Source organism: Antennarius striatus, chromosome 22 (assembly GCF_040054535.1).
Source record: "Antennarius striatus isolate MH-2024 chromosome 22, ASM4005453v1, whole genome shotgun sequence".
Lineage (NCBI taxonomy): Eukaryota > Metazoa > Chordata > Actinopteri > Lophiiformes > Antennariidae > Antennarius > Antennarius striatus.
Window position 1 is genome coordinate 13864610 of NC_090797.1, and position 24370 is coordinate 13888979.

Sequence of the window (24370 nt, forward strand, 5' to 3'; positions counted from 1 at the left end):
CCTTAACCGGAAAAGGATGCCGGAATTTTAATGAGGATGCACAACCGGTTACCGATATATATTTCTTATTTTATAAAAAATATTTTCAATGAATTCCAACATTAACATAAATATTTTAAAGTGTTATACATTCAAATGTGAATTTAATAGAGCATTTGCGTAGAAGTAGTGATCGATGAAATGCCTTTTTCGTGACAGCGGAACTGAAGAATTACAGTCGCGACACGGAGCGATTAGCGGCGTAACAGCGCAGAGCTCGTTTTGGGACTGGCTCCTGTGGAGAGAGGCCCATGTGGTGTGTTAGTAAGCCAGCCAGAAACCCCAGCACTTTAGAAAACTGTTTTCTGATCGTTTCGATAACTGGATGTTTGTGTAGCCTCTTCTAAGATGTTGTTAGAAGCGGTGGACGGTGATGAAACGGTTGTCTTCACTTCTGCTGCCGGTAAGTATTGAAGGAGGCCAGAGGAAGGCAGGTTAGCTAGCACAGCTAATTTATGAAGGCAGCCTCTACCCTGAGACATGAAGCCAGACGGCTGACAGGTTGGGTTGAGCCAGTATGGGGTCTTCTCAGACCACTGAAGGACATCATTATTTCTAATTCTATGGATTGGATTGGTTTCGGCTCATTCTTTTTGTGTAGCATGTAGTGAGCTAACTGCTCCCCACTCATTTTGTCCCTGCAGTGATTTCTTAACAGTAACTTGTTGACACTTTTTAATATTTAACACTCTGAAATGTCAGACATTCATTACTTTTACATAATACCTGGGCATCTGGTGTATTTCCAAGTAGTCTGACCAATGACAATTTTGTACAAAGAAATGAGGTTGTAGATCTAAATTTTTAAGGAATATGGTTAGAGGTTCACCAAATCATCCAGGCAGGTTTGGTAGTTTTTTATGTAACTTCGGTAGATTTTTCAAAGCATGGTCTAGTTATGTTTTGCCACATTGAATAGGTGAAATATTACCTATTCAATAAAACTAATGTTGTCTCTGGATCAGCGTGTGTGTGTGAAGTAGTATCAGAGGTAGAAGAGGAAACATTTAGTGTAGTTTGATACTTACAAGTTAAGATTTTTAAGATGTCCCACTGATTCTGTCTCTGTCACAATTCTAAAAAAAATCAATGAATTCTAATCTGTTTTGTTTTGTTTTTTTTAGAATTTTCTTTATTAAGTCTAATGTTTTGATCAGCATTAGTCTAAAAACACCTAAAATCCAGTCTGGTTCCATATCGTGGTCTCAGTGAGAGGCAGTAGTTCTCACCGCGCCCTCCTCCCGCAGCCTCTGTGCAGGTCCAGGTGGAGCCAGTGGGACGTTGGTTTGAAGCCTACGTGAAGAGGAGAAACAGAACCACATCGGCCTCCTTCCAGGAGCTCGAGGATGAGGAAGAGTCCGAGGAGGAGTCTGAGGATGAGGAGTTCCAGCTGGAGGAGTACCCAATGCTCCGAACACTTGACCCCAAAGACTGGAAAGTAGGTCAAAATCAGACACGTCACATTCGGAGAATGTTGTATGTCCTGCGTCTGAAGATTTGTTTTTTTAATTTTCTTTTTAAATCTTGGATTAGTTGAAGAAGTGACATTACCGTATTATGATGAATTATTCAACTGTAGTTACAGCTTTTCTTCGACTAAATCTTCCTCGTATTCGCTTTTCACCAGTGTGACCACTGAGAAGACTATTTATCGATTAATGTTCAATCTTCAACATCTTTTTGTGTGACCAATACATTAAAACGCAAAAACTTTTCAGTTTCACCAATTTATAGACCTAAAAGGACTTTTAACATTTGAAAGGCTAAGATTACAAAAAATTAAGTATACATACATACATAAAAATGTATTTGTTTTTTGACCTAGACTGTGTGTTAATGAATGTGAAAATCCTCTCTTACTTGCTCCTCAGAATCAGGATCACTATGCCGTCCTTGGGTTGGCTCACCTGAGATACAAAGCCACACAGAAGCAGATCAAAGTCGCCCGTGAGTATTTCTCTATTTTTCTTTCTCCTTCTCTTCTGTATCATTTCTGTCCTTGGTGGAGATACCTGGCATCAGCTGCGCTCTGTTGTGCTTCTCTACAGACAAAGCCATTGTGCTGAAGCACCATCCCGATAAAAGGAAAGCTGCAGGAGAGCAGATTGTAGAGGGAGACAACGACTACTTTACCTGTATAACTAAAGGTGTGCAGCACGGCTTGTTGCTCTCGTCGGCTCTGATGTTATTTCCGGACACACACACTCACTGTTCGCCTTTGACCCTCAGCTATAGAAGTCCTGTCAGATCCTGTGAAGAGGAGAGCCTTCGACAGCGTGGATCCGATGTTCGACAACGCCGTGCCTTCAAAGAGCGAAGGCAAAGAAAACTTCTTTGAAGTGTTTGCTCCTGTTTTTGAGAGGAATGCCAGATGGTCCTCCAAAAAACATGTGCCCAAACTCGGCACAGCGGAGTCATCTTTCGAAGACGTGGACAATTTTTACTCCTTTTGGTGAGTAAGAGACGTCTGACTTGGGATACATCACTGTTTATTTAATAGATTTGTTTTATGTGTCTTAAACACACAAACACGAGAAGAAAAGGTGTCTTAACGCAGAAGATGTTCATGTGTTACAGGTATGACTTTGACTCGTGGAGGGAATTCTCATACTTGGATGAAGAAGAGAAGGAGAAGGCTGAATGGTGAGCCTGTGGGAGTTGACATCTGTTCATTAAACCGAAACGCTCTTCAGGCGATGTTTGGTGACGGAACTTTTGTCTTTCAGTCGAGATGAGAGGAGATGGATCGAAAAGCAGAACCGAGCTTCGAGGGCTCAGAGGAAGAAGGAGGAAATGAACAGAATACGAACACTAGTTGGTACAGTCAGACTCGTCTCACTGCAGTCAGTCCATCTGTTCTGTTATTCCACATTAGACTGAAGCAGGGGGTCATTATCTGGGGTTTATATGGAGCACCAATCTGGTGGGGTAACACGGGGTGGCGACTGTCAGATCAGACTCTGATGAGTGTCCCTTTGTCCCTCCAGATATGGCCTACAGCTGTGACCCTAGAATAAAGAAATTCAAAGAAGAAGAAAAAGCCAGGAAGGAGTCAGAAAAGAAAGCTAAAGCCGACGCCAAGAAGAGAGAGCAGGAGGAGAAAGAGCGAGTGAGTTCTCTAAAAACATGGGTACCCGTGTGCGGTAGGACATGAGGTCGATCCACGTCTCCTTACACATGTATGTAAAAGAGAACAAAGATGTGAATCTCACAACTGGTTTCTTCAATTTACTAATTGTTGTACATATTTATCCACATCCGACCTGAGCTACTTTTTATCATCTATGTGCCATAAAGTAAATCTTGAACTTCACCCTGGTCAGGCTTTCACTTTTTTCAATACTTGAATTCATTTTTGCGTTTTCCAGGCCCGGCAGGCGGAGCTGGAGGCGGCTCGCTTGGCGAAGGAGAAGGAAGAGGAAGAGGCCAAGCAGGCAGCGCAGCAGGCCAAGAAGGAGAAGGATATCCAGAAGAAGGCCATAAAGAAGGAGAGGCAGAAACTCAGGACGACCTGCAAGGTTCGATCAGAAGCTCTCAAATCGAGTCAGAACTGGAGAACCGAAGTTTCAGTTTCTGTCGTCTCCACGCGCTTCCTCCACAGAACTGGAACTACTTTGCCGACAACGAAGCTGACAGCGTGAAAATGATGGAGGAAGTAGAGAAGCTCTGCGATAGGCTGGAGCTGACGAGGTACGGTCAGCAACGTCATGTCGAGCATCCGAGCCTCAGGTTGACCGGTGGACGTGTGTGACCGTGTTTTCTCCTCCCAGTCTACAGTCTCTCAATGAAATCCTGGCCTCGGGCTCCAGAGACGACAGCAAGGCCGCCGTGGAGAAGCAGGTAAAACGTCTCGCACCGCCGTCGGTTGCAGGACGCCGCAGCCTCCGCGGTGTACGAGAATAGTCATGGTGCTGGTTTCAGGTGCAAGAGGTGAACGCTCAGCTGCAACGGGAGAGGGAGGCAGAGGTCCAGGCGAGGCAGGCGGCTCGCAGCGCCGAGCAGGCCAGCGGAGGGGGAGGAGGAGGAGGAGGTGGGAAGGGCTGGAATGAGGAAGACCTGCAGCTGCTCATCAAAGCCGTCAACCTGTTTCCTGCAGGAACCAACGCCAGGTAGGTTCCAGCCGGAGGAAGAACCCAGACAAGCACCGTGGGCACGGAGGGAAGAGGGAAGGAGAGGTGTGACTAAAACAGATCCGTGTGCAGCCGGCAAAGACGGAAGAACTGCATCATTGTAGCACTGATTCCACATTTTTGACAATTTTCTTTTGAAATTTAAGATGAACTGTACAAGAAAATTATTATTTGTGATTCAAGTCACACATACAGTGTATGAGTAATAAGCTAGAAAAAATAGTCTCGTTAGATTCTGGAGGTGAAAGTGAAGTCGGTTTTTATCATGAAGCCACCAAACTGCTGCATAGTATCCAAGTATTATCATTACAGACAGTTTGAGATCTTCTGTTACCTTTCAGGAACCCGGTTCTTTGATCCAGCAAATATTTCTGTAAATTGATCTCGTATATTTACGTCTGGTTTCCCACCAGGCTTGTTTTTGAAGGAGTTCGGAGGTCAGAAGATGTCCACGTTTTAGAATTTGAGGCTTTTTGCTGCCAATCTTACAAGAAGCGTGTGAATGTGTGATTAATTGCGGTAGATCTAACAGCTGACTGGATATGAAGGTGGTTTCCTTTGAGATTGTGCATCTCTGTTGTCCTTCTTTGCAGATGGGAGGTTATCGCCAACTACATGAACCTTCACTCCACCACTGGCATGAAGAGGACTGCCAAAGATGTCATCAATAAAGCCAAGAACCTGCAGCGGCTAGGTGAGCTCAGAACCCCGTCTCGCTCTAGGTCTTCACAGCTTCATTCTTTTTTTTACCTGAAATTTTGCTTCCGTTCTGAAACTTTTCTTACGTCCACAGATCCGGTGCAGAAGGACGAGATCAACAGAAAGGCCTTCGAGAAGTTCAAGAAGGAGCACACCTCAGTAGCGACGTCCATTGACAACGCCGTGCCCTCAGAGAGATTCGATGGTGAGTCCGTTCACAATCACTGGCTGGTGACTCTGATGATGTCAGCAGTTTAGAGTGAAGCAAATGTTGGAACAACTTCACAACTACAACATTTTTATTATTGAGAAGCACCAAATTATTTTCCTGCTAGCTTGATTGGAGTGAGGTTTCCGTACATGTGGATATATTCATATCAATCCTTTTCAGTGTTCGCTAACGTTACGGCCTGACGATGCTGGTCGGATTCTCACATACAGCTTACTGACATTATTCTAACTCATGGCCGCCGTGTGATCGTGTTGTTCCACAGGCGCCGGTGGTGATGGTAACGCTGCCCCCTGGACCACAGAGGAGCAGAAGCTTCTGGAACAAGCCCTGAAGACTTACCCCGTCAGCACCCCCGAGCGCTGGGAGAAGATTGCTGCTGTCGTCCCAGGAAGAAGCAAAAAAGACTGTATGAAGAGGTACAAGGTGAGGAGAGGGCGGGCTCGGGGTGTCAGGAGGGTGGAGGGCGTTCTGATTCGTATCGATCAGACTTTCTGGTAAGCTGGTGTATTTCAACAGCATCCAGAATATTCTAACGCTTCTCCCCGTTTGTCCGACAGGAGCTGGTGGAAATGGTGAAAGCCAAGAAAGCTGCACAGGAGCAGGTGGCAACCAAGAGTAAAAAATGACAAGAGCCACAGAGAATAGTATCTGTTATTTTAACATTATTGTGTTGGTCTTTATTTTATAATAAAAATGGGGAAAAAAAACTTCAGATGACAGTTAAATATTGCGTGTGTGTGTGTGTGTGTGTGTGCTGTTCAGCTGCTGTGCTCAGCTTCCCGTCCAGAACATTCCGCTGTGGATCTGCTTGTATTCTGGCAGCTGTTCAATCGGACCTGGGAACAGAAAGCAAACCGGATTACGTCTGGATTCACTGAATCCTGAGCACACTTCTGGAAAGAAACACAGGTCATTACACAGTGGTCTTAGGTTTGTAGTTCTGGATTAATCTGAATCTGGAAAACTTTTTCCTGATATATTCTGAAATCCTCAGCGTTTACTGTTAAAACTCCATCAGAACCAGCGGTTCGGTGTTACTGTAGTTTCCTGCAACATCTTGATGTTCAAGTTGGGGAAACAAATTCTTTCATTTTCCACGCAAACCATCAACGCTGCTTTCTTCAACAAGAACGGAACGGTTCACAGAAAATGTCGATCTGATCAGCTTGATTCTTAATGTCTGACCAACAGAACATGTTGAACTCTGTTTCCATCTGATATCAGGATGTCTGCTCTACTCATCCATGTTACTCTAAGTCCACTTGGAAAAATGTGAAACTAACCAACGGCTGCGATGGCGGGGGCCTTGTTGAAGATGTACTTGGTGCACACATCCTTGATGGTCTTTGCATCAATAGCCTGTTGAGAGCAGGAGAAAATCAACATCCTTTAGTCCATCACACACACACACACACACTTCCCACTGAAGCCTTAAAACTATTACAATTCATGAACTGGAGCAAAAGCCCCTCAGACAAGTACATATTCCTACTCCAATGATAAGATTTCAGCAACTGAACCATTTAAATGAAAAATAACCACCAGGTGAACAATGTGGACACTCGGATGGAAAAGTATTTCATCAGGAAACCCTAAAAAAATAGTCCCTTAGCTGAGTGAGGAACAATCCCAGAGTCTCATTGATGAAGCAAAGCACAGCATTCACATTAAAACAGCACGTGTGCACAGAAGCTAAAGGTGGCTGGACCGAGAAATAATGTATCCGGCTCACAAAACTGTTTCACTATGAATACCGCTGAAAATATACAATAAAAATAATGTCTCACATCGATCCGGGCCTCCAGCTCATGCAGAGGAATCCTGCGACTGTAGCACAGCATCTGTCTGCCGATGTCCTCGCAGATGGGGGTAGATCCTGAGGACAGCGGACAAACAGCGGGATGACATGAGGAGAAAGAACTAAACTCCACGCCCCCGGCTCTCTGATGTGACCCACGCTTACCGTCCAGATGCAGAAGCATGTTGGTCTTCAGCAGATTTTTGGCTCTGGCCACCTCGCCCTCCGTCACGCTGGTGCAAAGAGACATCCTGAAGGGGAGCAGAGAGAAACAACGTCCCACCAGACCTCAGCAAACGTGGAGTCGCTCTGGTTAAGTCATATTTAGGCCACGCCCACACGTAGCCGGGTCTTTTTGAAAGCGCATCTTTTTTCCTACAGTTCCACACGACAAAACAGAGTTTTGAAAAGGCATTTTGCGTGTTCATGTGGATGCTGTAACCGAAGCCTTTCGGTCCAGGTACGTCTTGCCTGTGATGAAAACGGCTGTGACGTCGTGTGGATGCAAAAAAATTTTCTAAACAGGGGAAAAGAAGATGCTGCTAAGTGTGGACATGGCCTTACACCCGCTAGTAGACTGTAGGTGCACAAACACATTATCCGCTTTACGGTGTGTCATTCACCCACCATTCCATCCGTGTGAAGTGCATCATGTCTTTAATGGTGCTGGGTTCACACACCATGTAGAGCCCCCACAGGCCTGTGTCTGTGTAGCAGGTGTTGAAGGACTGGAAGCTGTGGCACAGGTTCCCCTGACACGCCATCTGGGCCAGTTTACTGGACAAATTCTGAGGATACAGCGGACAGAAGACGGACACTTCATCAGAACCAGCAGACTGGACCACAAGAAACACATTTTGTCATTATGAAGCCCATTTTTTTTCATTCATCATTGTGCACCACTTTTATTTATAGAGTATTTAATAAATATAGTTACTGTATATGTTTTTATTTACTAACACCTGTATTTCTTTGACTACATTAGTATAGGGTGATATTTTCACTATCATCATTCACTTTACATCCATTTTCTGTAGCTTAGGTGAACTGGTCACACCTATTGGTCCACGAGTGTGAGTGTGTGTGTGTGTGTGTGTTCATTCTTGTGGCCTTGCAATGTGTTTGACGGTTGGATGGATGATGATGAGACGTCAAACTTTTAGAAATTTCCAAAGTATTTTGCACTGAGATGACGTTTAGCTTTCAGGTCACGGTCTCACAGTTCTAGTGTGATCCTGACACCTGATCATGTCATTTTTGAGCTCATTTATCAATAAAACACGATTCAAAGCAAAGACCTGCATAAAGACACATTTTATATGTACCTGCTGCTGTAAATACAAAATGCCCGGACTCTAAAATGTTGCCAGAAACCTACAAATCTATGAAGAAATATTGCAGACTAGCTGGCATAACTCAAAATGAAAGTCACATGACTTTACAACACTCACCACGCCTCCAGTAAATGACCGGTCCCAGTTTCCGATCAGCGTGTTTGCTACCATGAGTGGGATGGTATCAGGATGCGACCATCCGACCGCTTCCACTGCGATTGCGATGTGAGCCAGAGGCATCTTGTCGTCACGGACACGTATCTGGAGCAACAGCATTCAGTCATGGCTGATGTCACCTCTGCATCGTCACCCATCAACACTGTGTTACCGACACCATTTCTTTGTTCATCTATCAATGTACTTGTTTCATGTTTTGAAAAAATGACCACAACCGTTACATTTTATCAATAAAAACTCTTTTCTATAACTTAAAAGATGGAGTAAAACCCCTGAAACAAACCTTAACTTCTATAGTAACGGCTCGTGGTTCCAAAAACAAACATTTTCAAAGAAGCAGTAGCACTGAAAGTCACTTAGATTTGTTCAGGCATTACTGAAATATTATATCACAAACAAAAATTCTGTGCGTTTTATTTGTGCCAGAGAAGCCTATTAAAATGCTGTACAGCTGATTTGTGATTCTTCTTCCTGGTTCAACATCAGTATATTAACGTCAAACTGCTCAATATACAGTTATTATCCACAATAGGCAACAATTATGAAATACTATTTGTTGTTTGTGCTTGAAATATATTTTCTGAATATTAAAAGTCGCCATCATTCAAACAACAAATTAATAAAATCAAAAAGAAAATTGTAATTGCAAAGTCCTATTTCTTTGAGTCAAGCGACAGCCGTTTCCAATCATGCTTCAACAGGTTGCATTTGGTGGACATATTGCAGCCGTCTAGATCTGGTGAGTTTATTTTTGTCTGTTGGATCCAAATCCATCTGTCTTGCATTGTGTGGTCATCATGAGTTCTGAGACGAGCGGGACTGAAATGAGCGGGACTATCCTGTAAACTCACCTCGCTCCCTGTGAAGTTGCATGCAGGAAGTGCTGGGGTTTCACCTTTACATCTACCAAGAAGTTTTCCAAAATGATACTTGGCCAAATCGATGAGGTCATCGTGTGAAACTCCTGAACACAGAAACACGACAGAAGGTCTTGAAGCTCAGAGACTCCTAATGATGTCACTGTAAACAGGGGAAGAGGGAAATGGGCCTGACCTCCAGCAGCAGCCAGCACGATTCTGGGGCCTTTGTAGTGACTAGTGATATACTCCACCAAGTCTCCTCTGTTGATTGTCCTGCAAATAAATGAATACATGACTTATAATAAAGGAAGCCACATCATGAACCAATTCATTAGAATATATCTGCAAGCCAACTGTGTCCAGTACACCCCATATTTAACATCATTATGTGCTTACTTGATGTTCTCTGTGGGGCCCAGGATGGTCCGGCCCAGAGCTGTGGACTGGTACGCAGTAGCATGCAGGTAGTCAAAGACCACTTCCTGCAGATTGGTCTCTACTTCCTGCATCTCTCTGAGGATCACCCCCCTCTCCCTCTCGATCTCTGCCTCACCCAGCGTGCTGTTTTGGATGATGTCAGCCAGGATCTCCACAGCTGGGGGAGAAAGAAAATGGTAAAGGTTACACTAAAACGTAAATCATGAATTGGTTCTTCGTTAAAAAAAAGAAAAGAAAAAAAAGCCCTTACACTCAGATATTACAGATGCAGAGTGTGGTTAATAAAAAATAAATGTTTGGTAGATGTATAGAAATCATTTCTAACTTCAAGTGATGAACATAATATTTTTCCCCACATGTAATCTACGGTGTGGTTTTGTGTCGTTTCTGTTCATGCCGAGGGGTTTGGACTTAAAAGTTATGTGTTTGTTATTGTAACTTTATATTATTTTTCAATTTCATTTCAAAAATGATCACAAAGTAATTAAAATTTATCATATTTAGATGTCAGATAAAGCAATGGATTAGTGGTTTTCGGGAATACGCTAATGCAGAAAAGTCTGGCACTAAATCACTGAATGTCTGAATTAGGTGTATTTAGCTTGATGAATCTTAAAATCTAAACATTATGCATTCGTTCTTACACTGTACTTCTGCCCTGTGCTGAAGTACCTCTTGGAAGATCTTTGGAGAATGCTTTGGCGTAATACACAGTTTGCTCTCGGGACGTGTAGGCGTTCAGATGAGCCCCCATGTTCTCTATCTCCAACTCCAGATCCAGTTGGGAGCGCTTCCTGGTGCCCTGTGGCAGGCAGGGAAGACACACACAAACGCACACACACACACACACACACACACACACACACACACACACACACACACACACAAAGTCCAAACTGTGTCTACTGTCCAGTTAACAGGTGCAAACTTTTTGCGTGCTGTAGACATCTCACCTTAAATGCCATATGCTCCAAGAAATGTGCTGTGCCATTATTTCTTTCATTCTCATAACGACTGCCAGCATCTATCCAGAGGCCCACCTAGAAGAAGTCAGAGGTATCCACATATTAACATCCACACAGCATGGATTTACACGTATATACTGTATACACATATATACGTATACTAGAGGCAAAGCTATGCCCTGTGAGGATGGAGCTATGATCTCAATTAAGTGGTAGTAAAAACCTTTCTCATGTACTTTATACAGTGGGATTGTAGTCTGAATGAATTCACGACAAGTATGTTAGAATTTCACTGGTTGTTAGGACATTTTATATCGCAGAAACCTATAAAACAACCACAAGTTATTTCGTTTTTTTGTCATTCCAAAAAAAAAAAAATGAACACAAAATATTTTAATTTTACCAAGTTAAAGCAAATACATTGCATGTGATGAGTGGTTGGTCATGACAATCATTTTAATTTGTGTCTTGATTATTTTCTATGATTTTGATAAAGATGGCTCGGTTTCCATGTGCATGATGAATTTCGTTAAATGTAAGAGTGTGATTCGACTTACTGTGCAGGTGCTGAGCCCAGAGTCTTCAGATGCAACGCGGAGGCCGTTTTCTAAAGTCGTCACCTTAGTTTCAGGAACATTGAGAAGAACCTGCTGAGCAGCCTGAGTAGCTAACAGCCTCTGTGGTCCGACTGGGAGCTGCAAGTGGACGACACGCAGAAATCCGCTAGTCATGGTGAAGCTACAGATTTAGGACACTGACGTCAGCACTACTAGGCAACAGGATCCAATGTGGTTTAATTAAAAAAGCCCCCCCAAAAATATTACTTTTAAAAGTCAACTAAAACTAGCAGCATGTGTTTGTGTCGCAGCTATTAGATAACACCAAGTACTAGCAAAGTCATCCTGACAGGCCACACCAGAAGGGGATCCACCGCTAAATAGCACATAAACTATTATTAAAGAACTGCATCAGAAAGGTGACATCAAAAACATCTCCATAAAGATATATTCTTACCCTCACTAAAGAATTAGGTCTCAGTAAATGTTTTTGTAAGAAATGTCGACCGGCAGTCGTGAGGCGATGTAAGGACGCCGCCATGTTGTTTATTTGTCAAAAAGCGGATGTGACGTTTACGAAGACCGACCAGTAGAAAACAGTTCCCCTCTAAAACATGCGTTAAGAAAATAAAACACACAAAACACTTCATATGCTAGAATATATATACATATATACACATTTTATATATATATATATACACATATATATATATATAAAATGTGTCAGAAATGTATATATATATAAAACAACGTGAAAATATTGCTACAGAACATAGATATAAAAAATTGAAAACACTGTCAGTGAAAAATAAAATTTTACCATTAACTGAAAATTAAAATACTACGACGTCATAAAGCCTCAATTTTGGCCTTTATCTTTAATCTTATTGCAAAAACCCCCCACTGTTATATATTGTGAAATCTTTTGATATTATTACTATTGTTAGAAAGAAGAAAGAAATACACTTTAATGGACCCCTTGGGGGAGTTATGTTTAACTCATGGTTAGTATGTCAGTAACATGCATATACTGTATGTGTGTTACAGGCCGCTGAAACAACCACACACACCGGGGCTTTTAGACATGCTGTAAATACAAGTCGGAGGCAGGGTGATGGGCAGCTCCTTCCTGATGCGCCCACAATGAGCAGCTTGTAGAGAGGATGATGCCTTTTATACTGTTTAGATTTTATTTTATACTGTTTATATTTTAATACTGTAATATTTTTAAATTTTATACTGTTTATATTTTTAGTTATAGTTTAGTATATAAGTCCTGTTAGTGCTGCATGTGCCTGTCTGTTAGTGTAATGTATGTCTTGTGGTATGTCCTGTGATGTCAGTGTTTCCTTTTCTCCTGGTGTTTATCCAGTATTATTTGTTAAGTAATGCCTGAGCAGTGGATATATGCAATTTCCTCCGGGATTAATAAAGTATCTATCTATCTATCTATCTATCTTGCTCAAGGACTGACAATTCCCACCACCAATTTTACACTCCAAATATTTTCGGTCCTCACTGGTTCTTGAGCCGGAAACTTCCGGTACCCAGTCTGAGCTACAGCTGCCCCAAAACGTTTCATTTCTATACCGGGATACAAACCCGGGTCATTTGGGTGAAAACCAGGAGTCCTAACCGCTAGACCATATGGAACCAATCAATCATTTGACATGGGACCAATATATTATCATCATTTTATCATTTTTATTCTGTGTATTTAACTGATATAAAATAATTGACTAATTAATCAACTAACCCTAACCCTAACTAACAAACTAACTCTAAGAGTTTTCGTTGATGGTTAATTATGCTGTACAGTATTGTTTGACTATGCATTTTCTTTTTCTTTTTGTCAATACATTTATTTTGAAGGTGCGGAAGATGCGGAAGCTGGAAGACGGAAGTGTGTCGTTATCCTCGCGGCAACACTCGTTGGCGGGTTTGGAGTTTGTTGACTGACTATTGACTGACTACCCATCACGCTTCAGACTAGAAAAGGTACGCAGAGCTACAATACCAGTAAACGCAGAGAGTCGCTGCTATTCCGCACATTTAAAGGCGCTGCTGCGTCAACAGGAAGTTGTTCAGTCGTTGCTACGTGGATATCAACTTCTGCTAGCGGCTAATGGTAGTTAGCTTCCATTGCTAATGTCTGTCCAACTTGAGCTGATGCACCAGAGCAGCGCTCTTTAGCCTTTATCTCTGCCCTGGCTTCCAGGTTAGAAATGGCGGATGACGGTGAATTAATGGACGGTGATCTGGAGGATGGAGAGCTCTCCGGCTCCTGCTCGGATACAGAGATGGGGACCGCCGCAGCGGCTCAGACTCGCTCCCGGGATCCTCCTGCTTTCATCGGCCACTCCTTCCAGAGCAGAGCCGCTGCCCAGACCACCGCCACCGCCTACCGCAGCAGCGGCCGGGCGGGGGCGTCCAGCGACAGCGACTCATCGGACGAGGAGGCGGTCGTCTGGCGCGGGAAACGACAGAAAGTGTGTCACGCCCCCCCGCCACCAGCCTGCTCCCTGCGGGCAGGACCCACACCCACGTCTGCTCCTGGTGCACAGGCAGGCCGCAAGGTGAACAACATCTGGGGCTCTGTGGTCCAGGAGCAGTGCCAGGACGCCATCGCTGCAGAACTGGACATATTTGGCATGGATGGTGAAGTCAGTATGTCCAGTAGAAATGTGGAGACTTATAATTATGTGCTGGCGCGTAAAATGATGGCAAAGAATAGGGAGATGCAGAAGCAGGTGGATAAAACAGGAGAGGTGACCATGCTGGACGCCGAGCTGGATGAGTACATGAAGGGGAAGAACTCAGAGAGGCCGGGAGGCGACGCAAAGAGAAAGAGGCCAGTTAGAGAGAGACTGGGCCCCATGGCAGAGATGGACATCAAGGGCCGGTGTGAGATCACGGAGGATGACCCCGAGGATAAGGTGGCAGATGAGATCGCGTACAGGCTGCAAGAGCCTAAGAAAGACCTGATAGAGCGTGTTATAAAAGTCATAGGGAATAAAAAAGCCATAGAGTTGCTGTGGGAGACGGCCACACTGGAGGAAGGCGGTGGCGTGTACACCATGGATGGGAGCAGGCGACGGACGCCTGGTGGCGTTTATCTCAACCTGCTGAAGAACACACCCAGCATCACCAAGGCTCAGGTCAGGAAGATATTTTTGGAGGAACAGCAAAAAGATTGTAAGAGCAAGAAGGCCGCCCAAAAGAGGAAGCGGCACTTGTTGGCGAAGAACATGAAGCAGGCCATCGACACGCTGAACCTGCAGGAGCACGACGACGTCTCCAGAGAGACGTTCGCCAGCGACACCAACGAGGCCTTGGAGTCACTGGAGGAGGCCGTGGAAGGGGAGCAGGAGGCTGGGGGGGGCACCGATGAAGCTGCGGTGGTCTACAACTGTGCAGACCTGGAGGTCTTCTGAGGGCTGCCTGCTGGAACTCTGGGTGGTTGAACTAGGACAGAACATTTTGTATGGGAATTAAGATCGGTTAAAACACTGTTTAAAGACTCTCTAGTAACTACAGAATTGCTCCCCTACTGAGTAATAAAAAATAAAAGGATCACTACTTCTGTTCATGCTCTGTTTTGGCTTGAACAGCATTGATCTGGTCCATATGTTACCATGAACATAAACACAGGGTTGAAAACTAGAGGTGAAACATTTGTTGATTTTAAGATGTTGTTTCCTTTGATTCATTTTCATATGAGATAAAGAAGTCCTGATTTACTGGATGAATTTGTGTGGAAAGTCAATAAAGATGAGTCGGGTAAAATTATTCACAATCATTTCTTTGCATACAAGATTTCACAAAGCTGCCCACTGCAGGAAAAACACCAGATTAGACTAATAAAACATGATAAAAGTAATCCGGGTTCATTCAGTCTAGTTTTAGAACATTTGATCCAGATCAGACTGGTTTGTGTCGGATCTATTGGGATGTTTTGATCAAGAATTGTTGATGTCACCCTTGATGGTTTTCTTTATTGGAACTTCATTTTTTCTTTCCAAGAATAGTTTTACCCAGATCAGAAGCTCATAGTTTACACTCAGACATGTCCAACATGTTTTCTTTCTGCACAAACTGATAAAGTAGCATGTCTGCCCCCAGTCATCACTTAATAAGATAAAGCTGAATGAAATCCTATGTAATGCCAATACAGGTAAAATTTTGTGTACTGTATGACAGAAATACTTTAGGGCCTTAAATATTTCTAGGCTGAATATAAATATGTAACTGTCCCCATCCCACGACGGGAAAGAATTTTTAAATAGAATTCTAGATTCAGATGATGATCTCAATCAAAATATTTTTTTTGAACATGTAATAATCAGAAAGACAAACTGATGCAATAGATAGATAGATAGATTAATAATCCCGGAGGAAATTGCATAAATGATTTGCATCAAGTTGTGGTCAAAACTAAACATCATCCACCACTTTCCAAATAAACTTCAGAATTTTTTAAAACTAAAATTGGTTTAACTGCCGAGTTAATACTTGCATTTGCACTGATTCAAATGAGAAAAAGGATGATCGATCTATTTGAAAACAAACTGATAAAGGTGCAGTATGTCATTTGTCCACCAGATGGCACTAAATGTGTACATAAATGATCATCAAGTTTAGAGATGATCATTAAGTTTAGATTAAATTTAAAGGAAGTAATGAAATACTGAAAGTAAATGACAGTGATACCTTGTCTGCACAGATGGCCGCATTCAGTACAATATGTAGTGTATGAATATTATCACAGAATACACTAACAGGAATTAACCAATATAACAAAGGTTAATCGTATATTCCAAAAAGAAACAGACCCATTCAAAGTGTCTGCAGATCCTGCACATGCAGTTATTGTCCTGAACAAGAAAATTTCTTCTTTTCTGTCACAATGCTGTATTACAGTCAGCAGCAGACAGAGGGCTGCTCCATCCACACACCAGAGGAGGATTGACCAGAGCTGGAACAGGGAGTCCATCTTTTTCCTGCATCTCTACTTGCAGGTACCAAAGGCAGCAGGTGGGAGGCAGCAAAGGTATTGGTGGTGGGACGAACCTCAGTGGCTCGTTGGGTTTTTAATGAGGATGTTTTGTCCTTGAGAAGAAAAAATTTACTTTATCGATCCCCCTTGGGGAAATTATTTTTTCCACTAATGTTTATTCTATATATTTTTTGACATGCATGTGTGTTTGTACAGGCCCCTGAAACAGACAAACACACACACACACACACACACACACACACACACACACACACACACACACACACACACACACACACACACACACACACACACACACACACACACACACAAGCCTGTAGACATGTTATATATACAGTGGGATGCAGAGTGGTAGGCAGTGTTGCCTTGGTGCACCCCAATGAGCAGCTTGTAGGGGGGCAGTGCCTTGCTCAAGGGCAGCTCAGCAGTGCTTAGCTGGTCCCTAGCTGAAGACCCGTCTGTCCCTAGCTGAAGAACCTCGGCTGCAATGAAAGATTTTATTTTCAGTCTGTTTAGTTGGTTGTACTGAGATGTTGGTTTCCAGAGGAATGTTTCTCCATATTAACATGAAAATAAGAGTATTTATCTGACACCTCTGACTATATTCTTCTTACACATTAAATTATATACAGTACTCTATGTATGTGTGCACTTCCCAAAACACAATAACAATAAATCATGTAAGATTATAATATTATTTGTGTATCTTACCAATAAGTCCCTGGAAACTGGCATGTGTGGTAGCGTCACACAGTGAAAACAAAAATGGACTACATAAAGTAAAATAATAATAATAATAACAATAACAATAACAATAACAACAATTATTATTATTATTATTATTATTATTATGTGACATTACTATAAAGTAATATATTACAGGATATCTTCATTACAGCAATAAAACCTTATGTCATAAAATTAGTGTTCACGTTATCACATTACAGCATATTATGAACTACTCTCAATGGTAATTCAGGTAATATTGTGAAACATTTTATGTTAAAACAATAAATTATCGTGTTATGATGTGTTTTACAATTCAAACACACAAAAAGAAATATACTGCCATTAAAGTTTTATGTTATAAGTTGATTGAACTGTTTGAACATAAAAAATATATTGCATTTATAATCTTACACATTCCAACAGGGCCCCAACCTGCTTTTTCCACTTGGTAAAGAGTCAGAAAAACATATATGTAGTTTTTACCAACAAAACAGAGAAATCATGTGGAATTAAAGGGAATAAGTTAAGTGTTAATAAATTTAAAATTCTGACACTAAAAGTTTTATTAACATATTTTTTTTTCATATGAGGGCAATGAAATAAGCTCTACAACAAGAACAACAACAAGAACAACAAAAAAAACAACAACATGTCCTCCTTTATCCTCCAGTAGAAAGTAGAAACAAATTCCTGGTTGTCCTCTGATGGGTTCTTCTTCGCTGCATGACATCAGTTCTACATGCCTAACAACTAAAAAAAAAGAAAGAAAAAGCTTTCACCCTTTATGGTGTAAGTGATTATATTTGGAAATTTGATTTTAATACATGTCATTAAAACTTTTGAAAAATGTTGCAACAGAAATAAAAGTTAGTCATGTGCTCAAATAACACTTTAATGTTGACTTTTTGAATTTCAAAGTATTTCAGCGAGCGCCCTATGAAGGGTTACCTTGAAATATGAAGGTTCACATAACTAACTGGTAGTTTTTGTGTAATTCTGCAAACAAACACAATCATAAATACGCTATTCTCCTTACAGTTAGGTTTTTAATTAGACAAACGGTTTTGATTTAGTTGCCTGTGAATCTAAATGAAAGCATACGTCCCCACAGCTCCAGGGACAATGAATGCCTTTAATGGTGGCGGCGCTTTATCAGCTGGAGTGCCTTAGAAATGATCATTATCTCTGCTTATGGCTGCCACATGAAAGGCCCTGCGTCAAGGCAGAAACGTGTTTGATAATCCCACCACTTATGGCTGTTTTCACATTTGCAGGCGGATGCAGCGTCTTTGATCAGCTGTCAGTGGAGACGTCATGATTCCAGGAGACAGTAAGCGGTTTGCTGGAGGTGCAGAGATCATCTTCCTGCGATCAGGTTTTACTGCTACCTCATCTTGACACGCTCCAGGTTTATTTTATTTGTCACCAGTGAAGAAGAAGAGGCTTCACCGTTTATGTAATGACAAACTGTTTGCATTCATACTCATGCAATCACAGGCTGATCAGAGCAGCGCTCCAAGGGGGGAGTGATGTTCTACCTTGTCTTATTCATGTGGAATTTTTTGCACGCACTCTGGTCTCAGGACTTCTGTATCTGTCACCTGGCAACCAACTTGTTGCCTGGATACAACATGCTGTTTCTTATTTCTATTGGATCAAACAAGACCAGGGTTGAAAGATTTGTATCTTTGGGCTGGGTGGGGGTGCAGCACAATGTCAGCATTCAGAGAAGCTGTCAATAGATAACCAGCAAAAGCAATGCATGTGTGTTGTGAGGCTTATCATTATTCCGACAGACACACCTCCTGGAGGTTCGTCATGTGGTGTCACGGACGAGCAGCTCATCGCCTCGCGTGGCACAAACCAGAAAATCAGAGGAATCGGCACAACAAACTTTTCTCTTCCTCTGATGATTTCATAAGAAGAAGCAGTCTAAGTTGACCCGTGCCCCCCCACCTGCTGACCGATCTGAGATGTACTGTAGACAGAGCATCCAACCACCACAATTAGGTGACAGATCCCAAGTCAACAGGAGGGGGAGAGATGCAATTTCAACCCATCTTTCTCTCATTTGTTCTCTCAGCTGCAGCAATTGGCCAGATGTACAGCACTGAAGGCGGCTGGATGACATCATCAGAGTGGGGGGTGGGAGAGGGGGTGACTCATCATTTCACAGAAAGCAAGGTGACCCAGTTGGGAGGAGAAAAGAGACGGTGGATCATTCATAAAGTGTGCCAGGACTGGTGATGATGTCACACCCAGGTTCCTCTTTTACGGTCTGATCCAGGCTTTACACCAGTTGCATTTTTAAACTTAAATAAATAAATAAATTATATATATATATATATATATATATATATATATATATATATATATATATATATATATATATATATGTGTGTGTGTGTGTGTGTGTGTGTGTGTGTGTGTGTGTGTGTGTGTGTGTGTGTGTGTGTATGTATATATATATATACATACAGTATATATTTATATATATATATATATATATATATATATTAAAAAAACAAAACCATGAGATAAGATGAGATGAGATAAAATAAGATGTTCTTCATTAATCCCACCAGGGATAATTCTATACGTAATTTAAGCAGCATAATCCAACTCTATGGAAGATCTCAAATTCATTTGGAAATAGTTATTAACAACCATAACCTTTGAACTAAAAGCAGGATTGATTGACCTGATTATCATGTCAGCCTCACATCTGTTAGCATGTTAGCCCTCAAACAGCCACGCAAACAGTTTCTGGTAAAGATTTGAAGCTCTTCTTTATCCCACGTCATAGAAAATGAATGGATTTGTGTTTGCAGTTCTTCATATAATATTCAAATTCAAAAAAACTTTATTTGTCCCCAGGGGCAATTGAAAGGACATAATGCAGGGTTGGTGTAAAAGTGCAGACACACAGAGTAAACATGAACAAATATATGTGTTTATACCATGCCACATACTCTATAAAACTTAACTACAAAACCCACAGTTTTGATTTTGACTTTGTCAGACCAAAGGCCAGGCTAACCAGCTAACTAGCTCACCTGGAGGCTCCTGTTACGGGACTGATCACATTCATGAAGAGTCAAACAGTCGTTATAGAAGATTTTTGTGCCGGTTTGTCGTCTGAGTCCTTGAACATGTGAAACAAATGAAAAACCCTATTTTTTTAATGTTCATATTATGTACTGTATTGATGCAGCAGACCAAATAATATGACAATCCAGTCAAATGTAGCATGAAATTGATCATAACCTGACAAGAAATCCTCACATTCACCTCAAATTAAGTTCCATCCTTTCAATCCGAGCATGAAATTGATGCTAGTGGCCAGAAACAAAAGATGGGGAGAATAAAGTGAAAGTGATGGCTTCCTTTGTGAAAATAACGGCACTGATGACATGGACTGAAAGAATGATGGATGTTTCATAAAGTCTTGTATATATAGTCTAATTGTCTTCCAGACATAATGACAAAAGTGGATGAGAAATAAATCAGGCAGCACAACGGCGTGACATCGCAGACAAAAATAGCTCCATATACCAACTGTACAAAACGTGTCAAATATATTCTGGGTGAAATATATTAAAGATTAACTGATACGTTATTTTTTCTATGCTGTGAAATAAGAATAAAATGAAAAAAAGAGAAAGATTAAAGCTAAACTGATATGGTTATATTAGCAATTAACACGAGGTATCACCAGATTCTTTTCCCCTCAGCTCAAGACAAGGACTCATGAAGAACAATTATTAGCACATTAGTACATTAGTACATTATTAATCCATTTCAATGGGGAAATTCATTTTAAATTTCCATAGACATCCATCCATCCATCCATCCATCCATCCATCCATTCTCTTCCATCGGGTCGCGGGGGCAGCGGCTTAAGCAGGAAGCCCAGACTTCCCTCTCCCTAGCCACTTCGTCCAGCTCCTCCAGGAGAATCCCAGGGCGTTCCCAGGCCAGCCGGGAGACATAGTCTCTCCAGCGTGTCCTGGGTCGTCCCCGGGGCCTCCTCCCGGTAGGACGTGCCCGGAACAACTCACCAGGGAGGAGTCCAGGAGGCATCCTAACCAGATGCCCGAGCCACCTCATCTGGCTCCTCTCGATGCGGAGGAGCAGCGGCTCGACTCTGAGTCCCTCCCGGATGGCCGAACTCCTCACCCTATCTCTAAGGGAGAGTCCGGACACCCTACGGAGGAAACTCATTTCGGCCGCTTGTATCCGGGATCTCGTTCTTTCGGTCACGACCCACAGCTCGTGACCATAGGTGAGGGCAGGAACGTAGATCGACCGGTAAATCGAGAGCTTTGCCTTTCGGCTCAGCTCCTTCTTCACCACGATGGACCGATACAGAGTCCGCATCCCTGCAGACGCTGCACCGATCCGCCTGTCGATCTCCCGTTCCATTGTACCCTCACTCGTTAACGAGACCCCAAGATACTTGAACTCCTCCACTTGGGGCAGGATCTCATCCCCAACCCGAAGAGGGCACTCCACCCTTTTCCGACTGAGGACCATGGTCTCAGATTTGGAGGTGCTGATTCTCATCCCAACCGCTTCACACTCGGCTGCGAACCGCTCCAGTGAGAGTTGGAGATCACGGCTTGATGAAGCCAACAGCACCACATCGTCTGCAAAAAGCAGAGACGCGATACTGAGGCCACCAAACTGGACACCCTCAATGCCTTGGCTGCGCCTAGAAATTCTGTCCATAAAAGTTATGAACAGAATCGGTGACAAAGGGCAGCCTTGGCGGAGTCCAACCCTCACTGGAAACGAATCCGACTTACTGCCGTCAATGCGGACCAAACTCTGACATCGGTCGTACAGGGACCGAACAGCCCTTATCAAGGGGTCCGGTACCCCATACTCCCGAAGCACTCCCCACAGAACCCCCCGAGGAATACGGTCGAACGCCTTCTCTAAGTCCACAAAACACATGTGGACTGGTTGGGCGAACTCCCATGCCCCCTCAAGGACCCTGCGGAGGGTGTAGAGCTGGTCCACTGTTCCACGGCCAGGACGAAAACCACACTGCTCCTCCTGAATCCGAGATTCGACTTCCCGACGGACCCTCCTCTCCAGAACCCCTGAATAGACCTTACCAGGGAGGCTGAGGAGTGTGATGCCCCTGTAGTTGGAGCACACCCTCCTGTCCCCCTTCTTAAAAAGGGGGACCACCACCCCAGTCTGCCAATCCAGAGGCACTGTCCCCGAAGTCCACGCGATGTTGTAGAGGCGTGTCAACCAGGACAGCCCCACAACATCCAGAGCCTTTAGGAACTCCGGGCGGATCTCATCCACCCCCGGGGCCCTGCCACCGAGGAGTTTTTTAACTACCTCGGTGACCTCAACCCCAGAGATATCCATAGACATATATGTCTAAAAATACACACAGAGTCAGCCATGTTGACGACTCAAATGTTGATTAAAAAAAGAGAGGAGTGATGATTGTTCATGTGAAGCTGATTTCTAAATGATGCTCTGGTTCCAAGGTAAAGGAAAAAACATTTTATCTGAACAAGGGCTCCAATGTCAGCAGTCCTTTCAGGGATGAAAGACACCATTTTTATTCTAATGGTTTCTTCAGTGACGCTCCTCGTGGTTTGACGTTGCTTCCTTCTGCTGCCGACTATTCCAGCTCTACTTCTGACGACTTCTTCACAAAGCTGGTGTGACGTAGCTACAGACAAAAGCTCACTCTTGCTATTCAGGCACATCGTGGCTTAACATTGATGCTGTGAGGTGGATCGCCCTTGATTTGAATTCCACAGCAAAGAGTTACTGAAGACATGATGAGGCAGCTATGAGGGGGTGGAATCTATTGGGCGGAGCTCAACCTTGAGTTCATGTCTGTTTTTTCACTTGCTTAAAGGAAAATATTTAAATAAGGCTTTATTTTATGATTATTATTTCTTACATGGGTAGAATTCAGGACAATAGCCCCCAGCATTATCATTATCTTCATCCTGAAAATGTTCAGGAAATCAAACCCAGTTTAGTGCTTTTCATATTTTGCATTTTTCACCAGGACCTACTGGATGTATCTGCACTTCCTCTTTCTCTGCCTGTTATTTATGTGGTATACATTTGATGGGTCTTTATATTAAACCAATAGAACCAGAGGAAGAAGTGGAGTTGAGTGGAAACTCTTTTTGTCTGCAGGAGGAAATGAGATTGCTTTTTAAATAATCCAAATTCTCCTCTGCAGCCAAATAAATGAAGGTACACAGTTTTAATTAGAATGTCTGTCAGAAGAATCGTACCTGAGGCCAAACAACTAAAAAAGCCCTTTATGTACAAGGAGCATACAAAGGTGTAAACCACATATGTTAAAGTCAAGGCCCGGGGGCCAGATCCGGCCCTTGAATGAATTATATATGGCCCCCTGGATAGTATTTAATTACTATTAGCACCGGCCCGAAGCCACAGCCATTGGTGTTGGTAGCCGCTGGTGTTTTGCAGCGGTAGCCAACAAAGTCACTGCAGCAAAAGGGCCTCGGCTTCATTATTCATCAGCAGTCAGAGCAGAGGACAACTTTCAGCTACCCCCTCCCTAGAAACAGCTAAACGAAAGATGAGCGCTGAGAAGAGGGGGTTTCAAGACAGGTGGGAGTCAGAGATCATGTTCACAGAGGTAAAAGACAAACCTGTGTGTCTTCTGTAAGGAGAAAGAATATAATCTAATAAGGCACCATCAAAAGTCTCAGAAACACACAGACAAGATAAGATTTGTCTTTGAAGGAAGTTCATTTTTGTCTGTGTGTCTGTTGAAAAATGTTTTCCCTAGAAATTAATGACAGAGCCATAAAAAATATTGCTTTATTCATTAAATCATTAAAAAATATACACTCTTTGTTCAATAGGATTTTTTTAAGTTTTATTTTTAACATCACGTTTATTCATAAAAGTCAAATTACAAAAATAATCACGTTGTCACAAAATCCAAAACAGATTCACATAAAGAGGATTTTTAATACTACTGTGCATTTTCTGAACAAAGACACATCTAACCTTTTAACATTTAGCAAACTAAAAAAAAGATAAAATTAAGAAAAAAATCCTCTCTTCTACAATCATGTCTTGTACTTTTTTCCTTATTTTTCTCAATCTATAAAACTCTCGGTCTGTAAAAAACCGGCTCATCACTACTTGTTTTACTTTTCATATAAAAGCTGATGCTATCCAGAAACATGTTTAGGTCAGGGAAAATTTTTTCTACTTTTGCCCTCGAACCTTTTGTGTCTTGCAGGAATTTTTTTATCTTTTGCAAATCCTATTTTTCTGTTACGGCCTCTTTCAGACTGTTGTCGTTTTCGTTCTCAGAGCTGCTTGTATCAGGAGGCGTCTCAGGTGTTTCTTTAGCAATTCTTTTCG

At 42.5% G+C, this 24370-nt stretch overlaps 3 protein-coding genes across 3 annotated transcripts; 2 read left to right on the forward strand and 1 right to left on the reverse strand.

The window, feature by feature from the left end:
- The first annotated feature begins 250 nt into the window (after positions 1-250).
- dnajc2 (DnaJ (Hsp40) homolog, subfamily C, member 2) lies at positions 251-5820 on the forward strand. The gene is made up of 16 exons (XM_068307384.1): positions 251-442; positions 1287-1477; positions 1911-1986; positions 2088-2186; positions 2269-2491; positions 2617-2682; positions 2766-2857; positions 3027-3148; positions 3408-3557; positions 3641-3729; positions 3810-3879; positions 3961-4148; positions 4763-4863; positions 4963-5073; positions 5363-5523; positions 5658-5820. Exons 1-16 carry the CDS (start codon positions 388-390, stop codon positions 5724-5726), a joined length of 1863 nt encoding a protein of 620 aa, XP_068163485.1. The 5' UTR covers positions 251-387; the 3' UTR covers positions 5727-5820.
- pmpcb (peptidase, mitochondrial processing subunit beta) lies at positions 5746-11782 on the reverse strand. Its single transcript, XM_068307385.1, has 13 exons — positions 11687-11782; positions 11230-11367; positions 10661-10747; positions 10380-10509; positions 9666-9864; positions 9463-9542; positions 9261-9373; positions 8350-8493; positions 7526-7686; positions 7064-7149; positions 6888-6976; positions 6384-6459; positions 5746-5936 (listed from the first exon to the last, which is right to left on the reverse strand). The coding sequence occupies exons 1-13, from the start codon at positions 11768-11770 to the stop codon at positions 5872-5874; spliced, it is 1452 nt and encodes a 483-aa protein (XP_068163486.1). The 5' UTR covers positions 11771-11782; the 3' UTR covers positions 5746-5871.
- Positions 11783-13126: 1344 nt separating this feature from the next.
- On the forward strand, positions 13127-15004 carry phax (phosphorylated adaptor for RNA export). Its single transcript, XM_068307141.1, has 2 exons — positions 13127-13227; positions 13448-15004. Exon 2 carries the CDS (start codon positions 13455-13457, stop codon positions 14661-14663), a length of 1209 nt encoding a protein of 402 aa, XP_068163242.1. The 5' UTR covers positions 13127-13227; positions 13448-13454; the 3' UTR covers positions 14664-15004.
- The last annotated feature ends 9366 nt before the right edge of the window (positions 15005-24370 follow it).